We start from the raw sequence: 22,396 nt of genomic DNA, 5'->3' as shown, positions 1-22,396 counted from the left end.
TGCTGGTTTGGGGGTTCCCAGAGGGCAGCGGCAGCTTGCAGCAAAACCACAGGAGACACATTGGTAGAACTGTCACTCAGCTGAGAAAGCTATGAATTTTCTCTCTCCCCTGCCTCCCTCCATTCTTAGTGACTGTGGTCTTTCCACGTCAAAATGAAGGTCATTGCCAAGGCAACCTGGTATAGCTATACATTCCTTGACAAATGGATAAATGGGGAATTTTGCTCCCAGTGTCAGTGGTGAGAGAGTGATGTCCTAGGCCCTAACTAAGATTTAAATATGAGCTCTCATTAGTAAAGTCCACTTAGAAACTAAGGGCTGGTCTATGCTTTTTGATAATTACTAAAAAAAGCTGTTCTAGCAAAAGAGGGTCTACACAGAGGTTTGGCATGAATGGAGGCACATGCTCTGCAACCACCTGATGCCTTTCTTATAGTCTTTGGCAGCCAGGGAGCCACTGCCATACATAATTATTGTTCACCTGGGTGAAAATGATTTGGGAGTTTGTAAGCGGGTTGACAATCATCAGGGAAAAGAGGGTTTGGGGGCAGATCCAGCAGCTTTTCTCAGGGCCAAAGTTAATGAGTTTGTTCAAGGTGTTTAAGATCTATGGATTAAAAAATGAGTTACACAAGTGCTAGATTTATTCACTCTCTACAAAGCAGAGCTAGGGTCATCATCCTTGTTTGTTGTTCTTATTGTATAACCTCTTTGAATCTCTCCACTGGCTTACCTTCTGCTAAGCGCTCCAAATTCAAACTTCCTTTCACAGCTCGACATTACTTTGCCTCTACTTCCTTAACCACCCTTTTCCTGTCTCGCATTGCCCCTTCACTCCAGCAGTAATGTCAGTTTATCACATGACTATCTGCATACTTTCTTCTGTACTGCCTCCTAATCTATGTTCCAGACTTCCTTTACTCACCCACAAAGCCCCTATCCATATTACAGTCTCTTTTGAAGAAGCTCTTCTGTCTTTCTACCAATTGAGTTTCTATTTGATTTAGACTAACAGGAAAATTGATTTAAAAAAAATGAACATAGCCTTATTTTGTTGAGAGCTGGTAAACCACTCCCTGGAACATAGCACTTTTTGTTATACCTCTTTCCCCAAGTTCCATCTGTTCGTTTGTACATCTATCGTAAGATTGTGAGCACTCTATTCCTTCTTGTCTCTCTAGAAAATACTTAGCCTGCTGTGGAAGCTATTGTAAACAAATACATAATAATTCCTACATACAATAGCACTCTACAACTGTGCATGGCATGCCTGTACACAACTTCTCTACCAATTACATAGTAAGAGTTTTCATTTTATATAATTGCATTTTTTATCCCTTCAGTACTCCCTTTGAGAATAAAGTTATCAGATTCAGCAATAGTGAAACAAGTATATAAAGTATCTAATGTCAACAGTGGGATCCTCTTTACTGTAAGTTTCTTTTGAAAAACATGAAACCAATTACCAGTACAGTAAATTTATATCAATTTAAAAAGCATTGGAAATGTATTTTTAAAAAACCAAACAAGATGTTTTTAGAGACAGTCTGTATACTAAACCTTTCACACCAGTTACGTGGGATTTAGTGAAAACTATTTTATAATTAAATGCATTGAGCTGTGTTGCTGCAGTCTAATTTTTAAATGTTTAATTTCAGTCCATTCAAAGCAACTCTGGGGAATAGAGTGGGTTTTTTCCCTGTCTAGATTCAATAATTTGTAATCCCATACCTACTAGCACAATCTATGGAAGTTATAATTTTAGTTTTTTAAATATTCCAACAGGAGAATATTACCCAATTGTAATATATTGCAGCTTTGTATATATGGCTATAAAATAATGTTCTATTTTAAAATGTTGGGGTCATAGGTCTGATATCGTCAATAATTCAGCTACATGAATACTGTTAAAAGCATCAAACTAGAATGGGTAATTTCATGCCTCTCTGTCTTCATGGGAAATAATCAACCAAAAGAGAGAATACGGTAGTATAAACAAGATACATAAAAATCTAACTAAAATGAACATAAAAATGCCACTAACCCAAAGCATGAACTGTTCCTCTATGCTTCTTTGAAATCTTGCTTGTCTTAATTATATGTAGAGCATTTTCTTTGAACTGCAGTTCACAAAGTCTTTCAAGAAGAATTGTTATTTCTTCTGTGATGGTATCCAGATAAGTTTCATTAATAAACATCAGTGTTGAGGAAGGATCTATAGTACCACTTAGTATACACAAATCCTCTTTTATCATTGTGCATAGTGTAGGTATTGAACTTTGGTAACCATGAACCACCTTATCAAAGTTTGTTTCGCCACAGCTAGATAGAACACAGTTCTGCAAAAGCTCAGAAACCAATTTATTCTGCATGTTTTGATACTTGGTTAGAACTTCTGATTCTGGATATAGAAACAAAAGGTGTTGTATGCACTGAGTTTTAAACTGCATTTGCTGTTTTAAAGTAGCAGTATTTGTTTCATGAGGACTCTGAAGTCTATTTACTAAGAAACGTCGAAGGTGTAATCTCACATCATCCCAAACAGACTTGATATTCATAGATGAATCATCCTCAATGGCATGAAGGGAAGCTCTGGAATTTAACTCAAAAGATGTCCCACTTGGAGTACATGGAAATGAGACCCCACATTGACTGGAGAGTTCCAGAAGAAAGTGTAGTATCATTTCTTCTTGATTTTGTTCATTCCTCAGCAAGCTTTGCTAATAATGGTAAATTATACAGTATTTAGAGATGTTGCATTAATAACTCTATTTACAAAACTAACTTTATGTTAAAAGATGTACATTATTTTTAATTACAAACTACAAAATGATAATTTCTTACCAGTTAACTTGATTTCTCTGAGTCCCTTCATGTTAGCCCAGGCATAGAGTATAAATTCTCTTACCAATAAAGAGAAACAGGGAAAAAAGCACAATTTTTCTGATGTCACTTTCTGTATAAAATGGCTGTCTGGTGACTTTGTTCAGTTAAAGATTCTCTAAGCAATGACAATCATAAATAACAAACACACACAGGAAAACTTTCAGAAACTCAAACTCAGTTTCATCAATACAATAAGGTATTGTCTTGGCTGGCAAACAAAGACTTGGAGTAACCAAACCAACAGGTAAGAACATGCATCAGCATTCCCCTCTATGCCTTTCCAGATAGTACTCATTCTAAAGACATAGGATAGATATCTAGAAAAACAAAGACTGATGAATCATACCACACAGGAACCACCTACCATTGGCAGAGACTGTAATATAAAATCTGTAATGAAATGAAGCATGTAAGAACATCCATAGTGTTGCTGGTAGAAATTTTTAATTGAAATGTTTTTTGATGAAAAATGACTTTTCACAGAAAATTTTCATTTTGATAGAAATTTTCAAAGAAAAAAGTTCTGCTGTCTTTCTTAACTAGTAAACAAATGTTATTTCACTTAAAATTTTCATTTTCCAGTTAATTTTTAGTAAAAAATATTCAGCTCTCAGCAAGGAAAAGCACCAACTCTCGTAGCTACCAGTTAAGCCTTGGCAGAAGATGGAGCCTTTTTACTCTGGTTAGCCCTTCCCGGAAAGCAAATGAGGAATAAGTCAAAATAATTAATGAGACTGGGGGTCGGGGGGGGCGGGGAGGAGGGCAAATGATAACTATTGCTCATGACAAACGTAGGAATTCATAAGATAGAAACCTTGTGCTTTCCATGTTCTCCTAGCTCAGCACTAAGCACCATAAAGGCAGTTCTAAGGATAAATAAATCTTCCCAAGACCATCTTGCAGGACTCAAAGAGAGGATCTGCTACGTTTAGCACCAGGATTAAGGTCCCATAGGGCAAGGTGGGGGGCATCATGTACCTGTCCTGGCTAGATGCAGTGAAAAAAGGTGTCAGGTTGAAATTACATTTCAGCTATATCGGTAAGGGAGAAAGAAGGGAAGCAGGTATGGAGCTGACGAAGTAACAGGACTGGATGTATTGTTTTACTTAATCTGAAAAGGCTTCTAATGTCTAGTAGGGTCAAAGTTCTGGTCTCATGGCTATTTAAGATACAATGAGACATATTGTAACTAAAGGGTTCTGTTCTCCCACCATCAGCTCTTCTAATTGCACGAAGCCCAGGCCCTGGTTTGTGGTCTGTCCAACTTCCTCTAGAGTAAAGCTGGTTGAGACTATTTCAGCAAACCATTATTTTTTGTCAGAAAATGCTGATTTGTCAAAACTAAATTTTTTTGTGAAAAAGGTCAGTTTTGATGAATTTCTCGTTTTCAAACAATAGTTTTTAAGTTCTTAAAATGTTCTGTTTTGACATTTTCTAAATGAAAAAAATCTAATTTTGAGGTCAAAATGACATTTTGCTTCAAATGTAAGTTAATTTATAGTAAAAAAAAATAGCTAAAAAGGAAGGTCAATATCAAAACAGGACATTTTGATTGACCTGATCAAATTTATTTGAGGGATTTTCAGTTCACAGACGTTTCTAAGATATTGTTTTGCCCAATTTGGGATGGAAAGTTTTTTAGAAATCTTTAAACATTCTCATGAGAAGGGAAAACTGTTTTCTGCCCTGCTCTGCTCTAAAATGCTCCAATATGTAGGAGAAAATAAAAGCCCTGTCCTAACCTGGATAATTTTAATGGAAAGGATAGGCTATATCTTCACTGAAGAAAAAAAACTAAAAAACTAACCAGACAACATAACTTCTCAGCTGGTGGAGATAAGAAAACAATGAACAGGACAAACCAGCCAACCATGTGTGCTTATAAAGTGAGTGGCATCACAATAATTTTGCTTTTTTCCTCTCTCCTCCTCCTTTCTTGCAGAATGATTTATATGCACTCTCTGGGCTGACATTAATGGAGCAAATATAGTGGATAAAATATAGTTACTAAAAGAAAGTCTGAGGGAATTAAGTTATACATTATATAAATGCACATGTATCTATGCATATTACATACACACATTATATATATTACATAATTATATGTGCACTCACACCTACACACAAAGTTTATTTTGTGTTATAATCTGTATTCTCTTACAATTTTGTGGCCCCCACGAGGCAAGTGCAAAACTTTGCAGACTCTTGTGATATCTTAATCAGAATCTTCAGTTTACTCTGCTGAAGTAACAAATCCCCATGGCTAGATTTATAGATTTATTTTTGATAAATGTATATTCAAATATGCTGTTCTAATAAAAAAAGAACAACAGAACTTTAACAGATGTCAAACCAGCCAATGAGATTCACTGCTTTGGAAGATGAATCCAAAACACCTTCGATGAGTCATTGGTGCTCCTTTTGAAACTTAAACGGGTCATTTTCAATTACAAAAAAACGACCTAGACTTAAACAGTGTTCAAAGCCTTTTGGAACTGAAATAATGCTTTAAAAAGAGTCACCACGTCTTGCAGACATCATCTTGGAGTTAGTACTCCTCAGAAAAGGGCCTCCTACAGCAGACTTTGAAGCTCTGAAAGCTTAGTTTACATTTTCAGAAATCCGTTTGAACAATGCCTATGTTAAGATATACTTTTGCATCTGAAAAATAAGTTTTAAAAAACACCTGAAAAGATGCTGCAGTGACTTTGCATAAGAAGCATATCCAAAATGTTGGCACAAGACGCTACACGAGGTGTGAGGGATGGATTTTGTACCTACCATGTCCGTACCAAGATAGTGACAACAGGGTACTTAAAACGTACAATAAGGTAAACAATAAGATTTTGTTATAAAAAAGCTGTGGTTCATTTAGCCAGGATATAATTTAATAAATGCATCCTCTTATTTAAGTGTTCATATTTTAATTATTTAGAATTACTAGCTACTGTGTAGAGTGACTGAGATATTACATCACAGAAGGTGGTCAGACCTCACAAAGAATTTTTTAATACCACCATAAAGAATCACAGTCCCATCAAAATGTGTAGTTGTGTTAACAGTGTGACATGCTTGCCAACAACATAATGTCATAGTTTGCACTGTTCTGAAACTATTATATTGTTTCAGCATGTTAAAAATAAACAAAGACCTTGACAGACCAATCCACATAAGTAACAGGAGCAATAATGAACAAGGGTTTTGTCCTACCGAGGGTGGAGAATTACAATCCATCATGTATAACAGTAAGATAATTAATTAAAAGCTTTCAAACAAGAAATCATTAAGTCAACTGAGTAATAAAATTCAATACATGCAAGTATTCACTTTGGACATAAAAGATCAGATTGTAAAGACCGGACTTACATTGAACAGAACCTTACACCGCAAGTGGTTCCACTGAAGTCAATGGGACAATTTGCAACATACGGTATTTCTCATGGAGTAAGAATATCATAATCTAGCACAAAAGTAAACCCCATGTGCCTCCCTACATTTGTAGTCTTATCTGTACAATGAATGTGCTTGGATTTTTTTTGGAAAGAATGGGTGAGACAGGATGATAAAACTGTTCTCATTTTCTTTCTCCTAAGATTATTTCACAAATATTAAGGGACCATCAGCAATAAAGTCAGTACAAGAAAAAAAAATGTATTCAACCCTCTATTTTTCCGTAGGATCAATGACTCCGCATCTTTTCTGGGAAAAAATTCTGCCCTCTTCTCTGTGGTGGGTCATGACTTGGCAAAATCAGTACAGTTCAACCGCATAAATGAAGGTGGGGGGAGGGGTAGCTTTTGGAGTCCTCGTCCTTGACACATTGCACCTCTGCTCCCTATATCCAATGCACAGGTGTTTTTGGAAAGTCTGGCAAAGTAGCAGCAGCAGCACTGGTGAATACATTATTATAAGTGAAGAATTTTTGACAAAGTGTTTTTCCATCAAAAAATATGAATTTGTTTCTCAAGTTCAGGATGGAATTTCTGGTTAGACAGAAAGAGGAAATATGAACCCTCAACTGGCCAGTAGCCCAGTGATTAGGGCACTCACCTGGAATGTGGAAAACCCAGCTTTAAGTCTCTGTTCTGCCTGATTCAGAGCAGGGACTTGAATCTGAGTCTCTCATATCCCAAGCGAGTGCCCTAACCACTGGGATATAGTCTCTCTGGTGATTATTTACACCAAAAAAGGAGAGTAAAAGAGAGTTACTGACTCTTTTATTCAAATTCTGTTCTATATTCACTCTTGTGAAACTATAAAAGAAGTAAAAAAGAATACATTAAAAACTGTATAAGTATTGTTTTCCCAAATATATAAAGACTGTAGATTTTTTTTTACCAGAGTTTTAAGAAATTCGATCAAATCTCCATGAGGTGTAGAAGAAGGTTTGAGGGAACTGAAACTGCAGTTATTCAGCCAGTGAAGGCAGTCAGTTGTGTTTTGTAACAGCTCATCAGTACAAGTCTCATTTACTTCTGATTGTAGCTCTTTAAGGCATTGTTCCACACTAAAAACCAAATAAAAAAACAAGCATTGAAACTTTTTTCCATTATTTAAAAGATGAATATTTTTTATATAGCATATCTTTTCAAGAAAGGAAAATACTTTAAATTTATATAACATTAGAACATAACATGTCTGATACGAGGCTTAAGAGTATTAAGTCTGAATCTCCAGGACTAACATTTCTTAATGGAGTGAGAGTAAATCTACAGTAATTTTTCTTAGGACCAGAGTCCACCAGCCTTATTCAAACTAAGTAGTACTTTGATCCTCAAATATTCCCAAATTTTTCAGTAAGACTACTTGCAAAGTAAGGCAAGTTTTACTTAACATAAAACTGACTGGATTTCACACTTATGATTAATAAAGACTGTAAGCAGAATCAACTACTGCATTCACAGCTAAATGTGACATTCTGCTTCTGCAGCAATCAGCAGTTGTTTTATAACATATCATATACTGTAGCAGTTACTCACAGATCCGCTGACATCTCACCAAAAAACTTGAAAATAATTTTAGAAACATTTCTGCTGGTAAACCAAATATTTTCTTTTCCTTTTCCTCACTAGAATATTTGAATGAAAAATATTTGTTTCTTAGTAGTTGATCTACTCCTGTTCCTTACGCTTACCTAAAATCATAACCTTGTTTGTGACATCACAAATGCTTGGTGTGGAAATCATTAGGGTTTCAGGTTGGGAGAAAATAGCAGGAACAGTTGAACTCCTTAGAAACAAAGATTCTGTTTCCATGAAAATGTCCCCAGAACCAGAAAAAGGAGGAAAAGAAAGAAAAGTGTCTCTTAGAAATAACTGTTTCTATATTTTTTAATGTTTCCCTTGAGCATCTACTATTCTTTAATACAAAAATATTTAATATCAGTTAGATTTAAGTCTTACAAAATCAGAACTAGCAGTGGCATGGATCGATGGTGTTGTGGTTTAAAAAATTTGGGAAAATTAACCTTGTGGGTGTTCCAGGCCACACAGTGTCCATATTCCCCAAATGAGAAGTGGGTACACCCAGGTTTACCCTGAATTAGATCTTGGATCCACACCAATAAAGTATTTTATCAAAATCAGGGATGATTTTGATTATATACATGTTTTCAGTTTGGATTATCTTTTTCTGATTCTGTTTATTTATTGCAAGTTTGTTTATTGCTGGTAAAGGATGTAAATGAATATTTAATCCTCTATTTCCTTATAGAATTAATTCAAATTACAGTAAGGTAACAATATTAGTTCTCAATGAAAAGTTCATGCAGCCAGACACACATATGCCTTACTTGCTATGCTACTGGTCCCTATTTCATTTCTGTATTGAGTACCTATGGTTATTGGGTATTTAACAGGGGTTAGGGCAGCAAACTGCATATACTAGCAGATGGAGAATTCAAACCCACATATATAAAAACTCTTTTTTATAAGATTTAATTTTATTAATATTTAAAGTTAGTTAGTCATCAGTTGCTAATGGTTTTTGGAGAGACAGCAAAAACCGGAGCAAGCACACGTTCTCCTATAGGTACTGATATATGGTGTGTATCAGGAGGTGCCCTCAAGTGGGGGAGGCAATTCAGAGGTAAATGGGGACAAAGTGTGCAGTCATTAGGTAGCCAATTAAAGGGGAAAAAAGTTTTCTAAATACTGTAACCAGAAATAAGGTGTATTCATAATAGAACTTTGAAGTTGCACTGAGAGCAATCATCACTAAGCTGTTGTGTTAACAAACATATATTACACACACAAAACCTGGTCATTCAAATGTAACCACTACAATTATATTCCTAACCCTTCAATCTGTCCATGTAACTCCCATTTTGAACTCTTTTATTGGCTTCCACTTCAAGACCCTACATACATACCCCTGGCCTCTGCCACTGACTTTATCTCTTATCTTCATTCTCCAAGGGCTTCCTCACTCTTTCAATGATTTAAAGGTTAGTGGTTTGTCTATTTTCTACTTCAATATCCAAATTTGGAAAAGTGTTAAAGTGTAAAGAGAAAAAGAATGAATCTCTCTACTATTTCAAAACTTCCACAACTTACAAAAGTTACTGTGATTTGACTGCTCTATAGCTTTTTAAAAGTTGAGAATTTTTTAAATGTTGCAGAGTTTCATATTTTCCTTTTGCCACTTGGTAACCAAAAGTTCAGCAAGTTTTAAAAAGTTAGAGAGCAGGAAAAGGAAAGAAAGGAAAAACAAACAAAAAATTAGGTATCATTTACTTTATTGCAGCAGTTTTCAACCTCTTTTCATTTGTGGAACCCTAAAAATTTTTGAATGGAGGTGCAGACCCCTTTGGAAATCTTAGACATACACTGTATCTGAATTTATGAATATTGATTATGGATCTGTATTTCAAATGGGCTTATTCTGGAAAACACCCACAGGTAGCCTTTCAGGTACAACAATCAAGAAGCCAAACAGAGTTAATGACTCATCAACAAAGCCAATGGGCTGTGGAATAGCTTAGCCTTCCTGTAGACCTTTCAGTCAGCCTGTAAGTAATAGCTGCCATGACTCTGCAGGGGCATGTGACCGGACCACGTCCCTGGACTCCATTTTGGTTGCTTGTGTTTTTCCACAAACTGGGCTGGGAACTGTTTTTGGAACAAAGGGTTCCCGCCATATGCTAAAACTAAGGCAGGGAGTGACGTCATCTGTTGTTCTTCACTCCCACACAACTCAACACCCGAAAGAAGCTCTGAAAGAAAAGGACTTAGAACTGGGGGGTGGAGGCAAAGGGGATCCCAAGCTGCAAAACAAGTGCAGCTTATGCCTTGAGAATCTGCAAGCCTGCTTGTATCATCAGTCAGGGTGAGAAATTGTTAATTCAAATCCTATCCTTCTAGTATGTTAAACTTAATTTACATTTTTGTTTATTTACCAGTTAACATGCTTTGATCTGTTTGCTATCATGTATCAACACTTAAAATCTATCTTTCTGTAGTTAATAAACTTGTTTTGTATTTTAACCTAAACCAGTGTGACTAAGTGAAGTGTCTGGGGAAAAATCTCAGCTTAGTTACCACAAGTGTGCATATTCCTCTCCACATTCAGGAAGAGGCGAACCGAGTAATAAATTCATACTGGTTTGGGGTTTTGACCAGGGCAAGACGGTATAGCTCTGGGATCCTAGGCTTCAAAGCTGGGGGTAATCTTGGCTGTAGCCTTTCTACTGTTGGTTAATGCAGTGGCTGGTCAAAGCCTGCATATAACCACAGCTGGGTGTATCCCTGCCTGTGTAAATGCTGGTGGAAGTGTAAGACCAGTAGTGATCTAGAGCTTGTCACAGCAGCACAGTGTGAGGAAGCCAGGCTGGTCAAGCAGAGGACTCAGCGGCACCCCAGTTCCAGGTGGCACCCCAAGGGGAATCCATCACACCTTTACTACATGGTCTGCAGACCGACAGGGGTCTGTGGACCACAGGTTGAAAACCACCACTCTATTACATTGAATAACAAAAATGGAAAAAATCCAAAATGTAATTTAAAAAATATATATATAATCAGTTTTCAAAGACCAAAGTGACACAGCTTTTTTGCTTAATTTAAATGATTGAATTTTGTTTTGTTGAAAACATTTTTGAAAAACTCAATTTTCCATGAAAGCAAGAAAACTTAGTTAAAAATTTTCAGTTTGCTCTAAAAAGACAACTATTAAGTGGCAAAAAACTACAAACAGTACTAAATCAGGCTAATTTAGTAGTGAACCAGAAATCAGAGGTGAAAAGTCATTGTTGCGACCCACCCTGTGATCATATTTTTATCTTTAAATTTTGCTTGCAATAACCTCTTAAAACATTACTTTTCTAATGGACTTTTTCCTCTTACATTTAGCAAACATTTATTTACTGTGCATCATAACCAATCTTACTTTATCTCATTTATTGTCTTTTTCTGATCATCATCAGTGATCTCACTTATGTCATCTCACAGCTCTGGGAACTGGGTTTGTTCATGTGTATTTATTTTTTCATTGGATTTTGTGGTAGGAAGGGAAATTATAAATGAACTGGCAAAAACAGTGATGGATAAACAGTAACTAAACATTTGTTGTTTCCTTTACAAAAATAATAGCAATTTATTTCCTCAAAAAGATTTCTGGAATCCAGATGATGCATACTATCAATAGATCTTCAACAGTGGGTTAAATTTGGGGACTATTCTATTTGTCCCTTTAAAGTAATTGAAATAAATAATTATAGCAGGCTGAATAAAAAAGAAGCCCACTGCAAACTTGGAGTGTGAAAGATATTCATAACTGCATTAACTCTTAAGATTCCTTAAAAATGTGAAGATCAAAAATAAAAATATATTGGGCAAAATATGTTCATAAGTTTCTGAAATAACCATCAGTAGGTCACTTAAAAGTCACAATTTCAAATGTATCCTTTTACTACAGTTTACTCTTACATACTTTATCAGTAGAAGCTTTGTATTAAGGACCGTGAGAAAGCGAATTGTAATATATTTTAAAATATGTGAAATGAACAGTTCAGAGAGCATCTACTCTATTATATGAAGATGCCAAGTTTTATAATTGCATCATCCTCAGAAACCAAACTCACTGACAACAAGCTATTTAAAATTATATGAAAACCTCTTTAAAATTAATCATGTGTGGGTGGTCTATAAAACACACTATATAAAAAGATGAAGTAAAGGTCTTTTCAAGACAACTCTGAGTCTGAGCAAGTTTAAAATTAAGTGCACTGAAACAAATATCTTCTGAGTATCAAAGGGCCTTTTCATGAGTGCAAAGGACTTCCATGAAAAATAATACCTCTCTGACTATGGCCCACTCAATTTCCTGATGGGATAACTCCAACCATGAATACCAGTTCTGAACACAATAAAAGATTGGCATGTATCTTTTTAACTTGTGTAAACTGTTCCCAGGACTATGAAATCCAATGCCCTGTTCATACACCTTAGTTCCTGGGACACTATATCAAATACTTTTATTTATAAGCCTGATGTGTCTCATTCAAGGAAACCTAACAGATTACAGCATTGTGAATTGTAAAGACTCAGGTGTCGTTAGTCTACCTAAATCAGTTTCAATTAGCTTCAATCAGCTTTTTATACTAATCTCTGACATCTGAATCAGGGTACTAGCCAATGAACTACAAACCATTAATAGGCTAAAGCCTTTACAGGACCAGATATTTTAGCAATTTGTCCTAGCACTGATAAAGGGATTAGGCAGACAAATTTCAGTGGACCTCCCTATAGGTACAAATAATGATAGTTCAGATCACTTTACTTGATCTTTTTAATCTCAATAAATTAAACATCACATTTTTGTCTAAAACACTACTTTTTGCATTGGATAAAAACTTTTGTATATTCTTCAGTTCATATCATATGGTAGTGAAGCAGAATCTCAGGATTACTTTCCCTCCTATTCTTTATAAGGTTTTGTAAGACACTTTATAGTATAAGTATTTGTTAAATTATAGTTGTCTATTCCACTGTATGAATTACGTCAATAATATATTTAAGAATCAGGCCACTGAATAAACCATTTAAAATATTTATGTCCGTTTTCTGAGTATACAAAGAAATAAGCTTAAATATGTAGTGTTTCTTTCAAAGTATCAAGCTAAACAGGTTTACAGCTATTCTGATAAAAATATAGTCAAAAGCTAGCCTCTTAAACTGAAATCACATGCCAAGAATGAGGGCCTGTAGCTGTACCTGTCCTGTCACTGGGCAGCCAATGGGAATAGCCGGCCCACAACAGAACCCCACTGCTTGGCTGAGGCAGTGGGGTGGCTTGCTCTTAATCACAGCAGCTGCAGAATAGCAGTGGCTGCTCATGGTATATGCCTCTGAATTCTCTATCTTCCTTTGATTGCTTCATTCCAAATCTTTCTCCAGCCCAGATCCTCCTCTGTACTCACCCCTTGGTCCAGCCTAGACCCAACCCTGCTCCTGCCTTCTCTGATTCCAAATAATACAGTTATAACCCTCTGCTCTAATTTCTGGCTTGGACATTTGGACTCAGACTATGTTTCTAACCCTCAAACCAGTTCTGATTCCCTCTTGACTCTGGCATGTGGATGCTAACTCCTGTTTTACCATTAAGCCTGACTCTTTTCTGACCACTAGGCAAGATGACCTGCAACTCAATCTCCTGACATCTCACTTTAATCTAGAAGAAAAATAGTTTTCTGATTTCCAGTGTCTTAATAAGGGGGTATATATCTCAATTTGCTAAAGATATAAAATCTTTAAACAAAACCTGTATTTAATTGTGATGCAAAAATCTCATTAAATAAGTTAAGTTATATTTTTAAAAGTAAGTCATATAATATGAATTTAAAAAGGAGACTTTATTAATCATTTAATTGCTTTTCGACTAAGGACAAAATTATAACTGTAATTAGCTGATTAATGTAGAATGTTTTACTGTTGTGTATTAATTACACTACATAAAAATGAAATTATACCTTACACACACCTAGGTCCCAGTCCTTCAAAGACTTTGGCACAAACTTAACTTTATGAGTAGTCCTGTGATTCTGTTAATAGTCCCACTGATCAGGGTGTAAGGGCCGGATCCTGTAAACCTTTAATCAGGTGAGTAAGTCCTCACTCCTGTGTAGGGTGACCAGATGTCCCGGTTTTATAGGGACAGTCCCGAGTTTTAGGTCTTTTTCTTATATAGGCTCCTATTACCCCCACCCTCTGTCATGATTTTTCACATTTGCTGTCTGGTCACCCTACTCCTGTGGGTAATCTCATTGCCTTCAGTATAAGACTAAGGATTATTCATAATATAAAAGGTCGCAACATTGGGTCTTTATGTTATGATTAGGGCCCTACTAAATTCATGGCCATGAAAAACATATCACAGACTGTGAAATCTGGTCTCCCTCTGTGAAATCTGGTCTTCTGCGAGCTTTCACCCTATACTACACAGACTTTTCGCCAAATGCTGGGAATGGGCAACAGGGAATGGATCACTTGATGATTACCTGTTCTGTTCATTCCCTTTGGGTCACCTGGCATAGGCCACTGTCGAAAGTCAGGATAATGGGCTAGAAGGACCTTTGGTCTCACCCAGTATGGGTGTTCTTAAGTTCTTATGACTTCATGGGGAAGACAAGTGTTTCTCATATTGGGGGTCCTGACCCAAAAGAGAGTTGCAGAGAGGTTGCAAGGTTATTTTTGTGGGGGTTGTGGTATTGCCATCCTTACTTCTGCACTGTCTTCAGAGCTGGGTGGCCGGAGAGCAGCAGCTGATGACCAAGGGCTCAGCTCTGAAGGCAGCAGCACAGAAGTAAGGGTGGCAATAACACACCATGCCATCCTTACTTCTGTGCTGCTGCTGCTGGCAGGGGCTCTGCCTTCAGAGCTAGGCTCCCAGACAGCAGCCACTGTTCTCTGGCCACCGAGCTATGAAAGCAGCACCATTGCCAGCAGCAGCACAGAAGTAAGAGTAGCAATACTGCAACCCCTCCTAAAATAACCTTGTGACACGTCCCCCATAACTCCTTTTTGAGTCAGGATCCCTACAATTACAAAACCATGAAATTTCAGATATAAATATCTGAAATTATGAAATTTATAACTTTTAAAATCTAATGACCATGAAATTGACCAGAATGGACCGTGAATTTGGTAGAGCCCTAGTTATGATTCTCAAGTATCAGAGGGGTAGCCGTGTTAGTCTGGCTAGGCAGCAAAGAATCCTGTGGCACCTTATAGACAGATAATGAGGTTAGTTCAGTCAGGGAGGATGAGGCCCTGTTCTAGCAGTTGAGGTGTAAAAACCAAGAGAGGAGAAACTGGTTTTGTAATTGGTAAGCCATTCACAGTCTTTGTTTAATCCTGAGCTGATGGTGTCAAATTTGCAGATGAACTGAAGCTGATGTGTCCATTTATCCTTTTCTGTAGAGATCATCCAGTTTCGCCGATGTACATAGCAGAGGGGCATTGCTGGCATATGATGCCATCTACATACTACACAGACCACAGAGAAAGATTATGCCATATTCTATCAAAGAAACTGAGGAACCACCTGACCAGCATCCTATACAACAAACAGGAAAACATCAAAAGAGAGCTCTCCAACCTGGAGACTATCATTAATAACCAAACTTCCATATGAACGGACTTCACTAAAATAAGACAGGAGATCTACATTACTCACTTCACCTCTCTACAAGGAAAAAGGACTGTAAGCTGTCTAAACTCCTACCTGCCACATGGGGCCACGACCGTGGTACCCCCAACCCACCCAACAATATTGTCAATCTATCCAACTACACACTCAGCCCAGAAGAAAAGTCTGTTTTATCTCGGGGATTCTCTTTCTGCCCTGCAATCCCCATCAACATGATACAGTTCTCTGGCGATCTGGAAGCCTACTTTCACCATCTCCGACTCAAAGAATACTTTCAGGACAACACTGAACAGCACACCGATACACAGGTACTCTCCCACCAACAGCACAAGAAGAAGACTCCACATGGACTCCTCCTGAGGGTCGAAATGACAGTCTGGAAATATACATTGAGTGCTTCCGCCGACGTGCACAGGCAGAAATTGTGGAAAAACAACATCGCTTGCCTCATAACCTGAGTCGTGCAGAACGCAATGCCACCCACAGCCTCAGAAACCACCCCGACATTATCATCAAAGAGGCAGATAAAGGAGGTGCTGTTGTCATCCTGAACAGGTCTGACTACCAAAAGGAGGCCGCCAGACAATTCTCCAATACCAAATTCTACAGGCCACTTCCCTCAGATCCCACTGAGGAATACACTAAGAAACTGCACCATCTACTCAGGACACTCCCTACACTAACACCGGAACAAATCAACATACTCTTAGAGCCCCGACCAGGGTTATTCTGTCTACTACCCAAGATCCACAAACCCGGAAATCCTAGATGCCCCATCATCTCAGGCATTGGCACTCTCACTGAAGGACTGTCTGGATATGTGGACTCTCTACTCAGATGCTATGCCACCAGCACTCCCAGCTATCTCCGTGACACCACTGATTTCCTGAGGAAACTACAATGCATTAGTGACCTTCCAGAAAACACTATCCTAGCCAGAATGGATGTAGAGGCTCTCTACACTAACATCCCACACACAGATGGAATACAAGCTGTCAGGAACAGTATCCCTGATGATGCCACAGCACAACTGGCTGCTGAGCTCTGTGCCTTTATCCTCACACACAACTATTTCAAATTTGAGCACAATATATATCTCCAGATCAGTGGCACCGCTGTGGGCAACCGCATGGCCCCACAATTTGCCAATATTTTTATGGCCAAAGTGGAACAATGCTTCCTCAGCTCTCGTCCACTCACGCCCCTTCTCTACCTACGCTACATTGATGACATCTTCATCATCTGGACCCATGGGAAGGAGACTGGAAAAATTCCACCACGACTTCAACAGCTTCCACCCCACCTTCAACCTCAGCCTGGACCAATCTATACGGGAGGTCCACTTCCTAGACACCACGGTGCAAATAAGTGATGGTCACATTAACACCACCCTATAACAAATACCTACCGACTGCTAGGCCTACCTTCTTGCCTCCAGCTTCCATCCCAGGCATAACACACGATCCATTGTCTACAGCCAAGCACTGAGGTACAACCGCATCTACTCTGACCCCTCAGACAGAGACCAACACCTACAAAATCTCCACCAAGCACTCTCAAAACTACAATATCTGCATGAGGAAATAAGGAAACAGATCAACAGAGCCAGATGTGTACCCAGAAGCTGCCTACTGCAAGACAAACCCAAGAAAGAAACCAACAGGACTCCACTGGCCATCACATACAGTCCCCAGCTTAAACCCCTCCAATGCACCATCAGGGATCTACAACCCATCCTGGACAATGATCTCACACTTTCACAGGCCTTGGGTGGCAGGCCAGTCCTCGCCCACAGACAACCTGCCAACCTGAAACATATTCTCACCAGTAACTGCACACCGCACCATAGAAACTCTAGTTCAGGAACTAATCTATGCAACAAATCTCCATGCCAACTCTGCCCACATATCTACACCAGCGACACCATCACAGGACTTAACCAGATCAGCCACACCATCACCGGTTCATTCACCTGCACGTCCACCAATGCCCCTCTGCTATGTACATTGGCCAAACTGGACAGTCGCTACAGAAAAGGATAAACGGACACAAATCCGATATTAGGAATGGCAATATACAAAAACCTGTAGGAGAACACTTCAGCCTCCCTGGCCACACTATAGCAGATCTTAAGGTGGCCATCCTGCAGCAAAAAAACTTCAGGACCAGACTCCAAAGAGAAACTGCTGAGCTTCAGTTCATCTGCAAATTTGACACCATCAGCTCAGGATTAAACAAAGACTGTGAATGGCTTACCAACTACAAAACCAGTTTCTCCTCCCTTGGTTTTCACACCTCAACTGCTAGAACAGGGCCTCATCCTCCCTGACTGAACTAACCTCGTTATCTCTAGCTTGCATATATATACCTGCCCCTGGAAATTTCCACTACATGCATCCGACGAAGTGGGTATTCACCCACGAAAGCTCATGCTCCAAAACGTCTGTTAGTCCATAAGGTGCCACAGGATTCTTTGCTGCTTTTAGTTATGATTCTATTACTGCTGATGAAACAAAACAAAAACACACAACAAACCCTGAGATTAAAACTTTCAAATGCATCTACATGATTTAGACCCCTAAATCCCATTACCTTTTAACAGGATTTAGGTGCCTAAGTCACTTAGATGCTGTTTAAAACGCTACTCCAAGGCTGTTCAAGCACAAAATGAAAACAATAGCTGAATTACCAAATAAGTAAAGAATGGACTGGAATATGAATTGAAAGAGAAATGTAAACTTTTGTTTAACAAAGTAATTTGAAAGTTTGACTGACAAGAACACTTTTATAGTGAAAAAAATGAAACATATTTGAAAATCATATTTCTTACATGTTTCTTATTCTGAAACTAGTGCTAGCATCATAGAATCATAGAAGATTAGGGTTGGAAGAGACCTCAGGAGCTCATCTAGTCCAATCCCCTGCTCAAAGCAGGACCAACACCAACTAAATCATCCCAGCCAGGGCTTTGTCAAACCAGGCCTTAAAAACCTCTAAGGATAGAGATTTCACCACCTCCCTAGGTAACCCATTCCAGTGCTTCACCACCCTCCCAGTGAAATAGTTTTTCCTAATATCCAACATAGACCTCCAAACTGCAACTTTGAGACCACTGCTTCTTGTTCTGTCATCTGCCACCACTTAGAACAGCTGAGCTCCATCCTCTTTGGAATCCTCCCTCACTTTTATCTTCTGCACACTAAGCAAGCCCAGCTCTCTCAGCCTCTCCTCGTAAGTCATGTGCTCCAGCCCCCTAATCATTTTCATTGCCCTCTGCTGGACTCTCTCCAATTTGTCCACATTCTTTGTGTAGTGGGGGCCCAAAACTGGATGCAGTACTCCAGGTGTGGCCTCACCAGTGCCAAATAGAGGGGAATAATCACTTCCCTCGCTCTGCTGGCAATGCTTCTACTAATGCAGCCCAATATGCCGTTAGCCTTCTTTGCAATAAGGGCACACCGTTAACTCATATCCAGCTTCTAGTCCACTGTAATTCCCAGGTCCTTTTCTGCAGAACTGCCGCTTAGCCAGTTAGTCCCCAGCCTGTAGCAGCACATGGGATTCTTCCGTCCTAAGTGCAGGACTCTGCACTTGTCCTTGTGAACCTTCTCCAATTTTTCTAGGTCACTCTGGAACCTATCCCCACCCTCCTGGGTATCTATATCTCCCCCTTATCTTAGTCTTATCCGCAAACTTGCTGAGGGTGCAATCATCCCATCATACAGATCATTAATGAAATATTGAACAAAATGACCAACCCCTGGGGCACTCTGCTTCATACTGCTGCCACTAGACATCGAGCCGTTGATCACTACCTGCTGAGCCTGACAATCTAGCTAGCTTTCTGTCCACCTTATAGTCCATTTATTCAACCCATACTTCTTTAACTTGCTAGCAAGAATACTTGGGAGACCGTATCAGAAGCTTTGCTAAAGTCAAGATATATCACATCCACTGCTTTCCCTATATCCACAGAGCCAGTTATCCCTCACAGAAGGCAATCAGATTGGTGAGGCATAACGTGCCCTTGGAGAATCCATGTTGACTGTTCCTGATCACCTTCCTCTCCTCTAAGTGCTTCAAAATTGATTCCTTGAGGACCTGCTCCATGATTTTTCCAGGACTGAGATCAGGCTTACAGGTCTGTAGTTACCCAAATTCTCCTCCTTCATGTTTTTAAAGATGGGCACCATACATTTGCATTTTTCCAATCGTCTGGGAGCTCCCCCAATTGCCGTGAGATTTCAAAGATAATGGCCAATGGCTCTGCAAGCACATCAGCCAACTCCCTCAGCACCCTGGAATGCATTAGATCTGGACCCACGGACTTATGCATGTCCAGCTTTTCTAAACAGTCCTCAACCTGTTCTTTCACCACTGAGGGCTGCTCACCTCCTCCCCATACTGCGTTGCCCAATGCAGCAGTCTGGGAGCTGACCTTGTCTGTTAAGACCGAGGCAAAAAAAGCATTGAGGACTTCAGCTTTAGTCACATCGTTTATCACTAGGTTGCCTCCCTCACTCAGTAATGGTCTCACACTTTCCCTGACCACCTTCTTGTTGTTAACATACCTGTAGAAACCCTTCTTGTTACTCTTCACATCCCTTGCTACCTGCAACTCCCGTATCTTGACATTTCTGACAATGCAGAATGGAGGATAGAAAGTAACTTAACGGCAAAAAGAGAACGCAAGAATTGAAAATCTTTATGCTAGCAACTCTGCCACCATCCTGTTCTGGTCAAGGAGTTCCAGTGCAGGTGTACCTTAATCTGAAAACTCAGTCTGGAAATTCCTAAGTCACTCAATGTTAAATCACCACAATAATTGGGATAATTTACCCTTATTGAAAGATGAATTTTAAGAAGTGAATGTGTCACTTCTTAACAGCAGTGAAGACTTATGTCCTGTTTAGCTGCAAAATCAGTCACATGAAGGAACTGGCAAGGCAAGCTTTGCCATACTGATATGCAAGCCCTCTCAGAGGTCCAGAGAGGCCCAGGCCCCTTCCAGCTTTTGAGACCCCAGCCATAATCAAAATAAAAAATGACACACAAACAAAATAAGGCACCAAAAAAGAGTGATGCATAATTTTAACATTTTTTTATTTAACCAATGTGTTTTCTAGCCCTTTTCTGTGCGAATCAATGCACTAATTATTGAGGAAAAATCTAGCTTTCATGCAATGTCACAGTTTTTATTAAGTATGGAGAGTCAATTCAAACGCTTTTGTCTCATAGTTGAATAGTGATAGTTCTTTTCCTGTTTCAACATGTTGAAGGTGCATTTACCTGAAGCTACTGGTGGCAGGCAAGCTGACAAAAACATGCAATGCAATTGTGATATTAGGAAACAACCCAGAGAGTCCAAGTTTGACTCTCTTGAAGCAATTCCTTTAGCTTGCAATCCAATTTAAAGTTTGTGGAATATATTAGTTTGTGGAAGATGACTGTCACTTGAGATCTTTTCAGATTTCTTTGTTGTACAGTTGCTGCAATTGTTCAGCTGCAGAAAGTAGATCTTCATTACTCAGTCTGTTGAACTGCCAAAGAAATCCAAAAGGGGTACAAATTAGCTGCAGTGACTCAAACTGACATGCAAGACTTGACTGAATAGAGTCAATGATGACAAGGAAGACACTGACCCTATAATGCTGCTTTGCATTGGATTCAGTAGGTAAGTTGCGACTGGTGGAGAACTCAGATGAAATGCCAATATTTTGTGCTACTAATTTGGACACAGTCAGGATCACATCCAATTGTTCACAAATCTGTTGAATGTCATTGATAAGACTTTCAATGTTATCCCTCTCAACATCAAATATAGCATTGTGTGCTTCAATTACCAAATAAGTTTGGTGGATCATTGTAAATAGTTTCATCCACAAAGATGACATCAGAATGCATTCAAATTTGGACATGTGCTTCTGAATAGACTGAAGTTCAGTTCGAGCTTGTGCAGTGAGATTGAGAGATTCAAGCTCATCTAAAGCCTCTCTCACTGAATTCAAATGCTGCACAACCGGTTGAACACCAACAATCCATGCAGACCATCTAGTTTTGGACATCCCATGCAGTGAAACAGGAAGATATTGCTTCAGAATTTCCCTCCTTTGTGGACTGCTACTGAATAGATTGCACATTTGCCAAACAGTTCCAAAGTAAATAATTGATTCAGCACAGTCAACACCTACAAGGTTTAGTGTGCGGTTTCCACAGCTGGAGAAAATACAGAACTGCTTGTGCACCTTTGTACTTTCCAGCCATATTAGATCCATTGTTATAGGCTTGACCAATGCAGACTTGAAAATCTAACTTAAAACCTTCTAGAATTGCTAGTACTCAAGCAGCAATTTTTTCCCAGTTTTTCTTGTGAAATTATCAAACAAAATAAACCTTTCTTCATTTGAAAATGTTGAGCTGTCTACAATCTTAACATATAGAATAATCATAGTAATCTGTTCCTTGTGAGAACAACGTGAAGTGGCATCAATGATTGAAAAATACTTGGCATTTTGAATCTCAAGAATTGCTGTTTGTACAAATGACCCACATAGCTCAATAAACTCATTTTGTATGCGTGTGGAGAGATAAGGGATTTGCATGTGCTTTTGACTCTCCTGCGATTCTCAAACACATTTAACATGCTCTGATAAAAGTGGGTCATATTTGCTGAGGAGCTCAACTATGCCTAGAAAGTTTCCATTTGCATGCTCTCTGCTCTGCACTTTAAGTGGGGAAGAGGGTTTGTCTGGCTGGTCAGGAGAAGAGGGCAATGCTTTCTGGCTTGGGGGAGGAGAGACATAAAACTGCTGGAAAGGCAGTCAGCGTGATGGGTGACTCACCACCTAGGAATTGGCTGGAATTG

At 38.9% G+C, this 22,396-nt stretch overlaps 1 protein-coding gene across 1 annotated transcript in view; it reads right to left on the bottom strand.

Moving 5' to 3' along the window:
* KIAA0825 (KIAA0825 ortholog) overlaps nt 1–22,396 on the bottom strand; it is a 226,266-nt gene that overhangs the window by 112,001 nt on the left and 91,869 nt on the right. Inside the window, 2 exon segments of the mRNA XM_030567980.1 lie at nt 2,045–2,720; nt 7,225–7,393. Of these exon segments, the coding sequence (XP_030423840.1) occupies nt 2,045–2,720; nt 7,225–7,393 (845 nt within the window).

The sequence above is a fragment of the Gopherus evgoodei genome, chromosome 6, assembly GCF_007399415.2.
Source record: "Gopherus evgoodei ecotype Sinaloan lineage chromosome 6, rGopEvg1_v1.p, whole genome shotgun sequence".
Taxonomy (NCBI): Eukaryota; Metazoa; Chordata; order Testudines; family Testudinidae; genus Gopherus; species Gopherus evgoodei.
The sequence above is the reverse complement of the archived record's forward strand: the minus strand, read 5'-3'. Positions and strand labels throughout refer to the sequence as shown.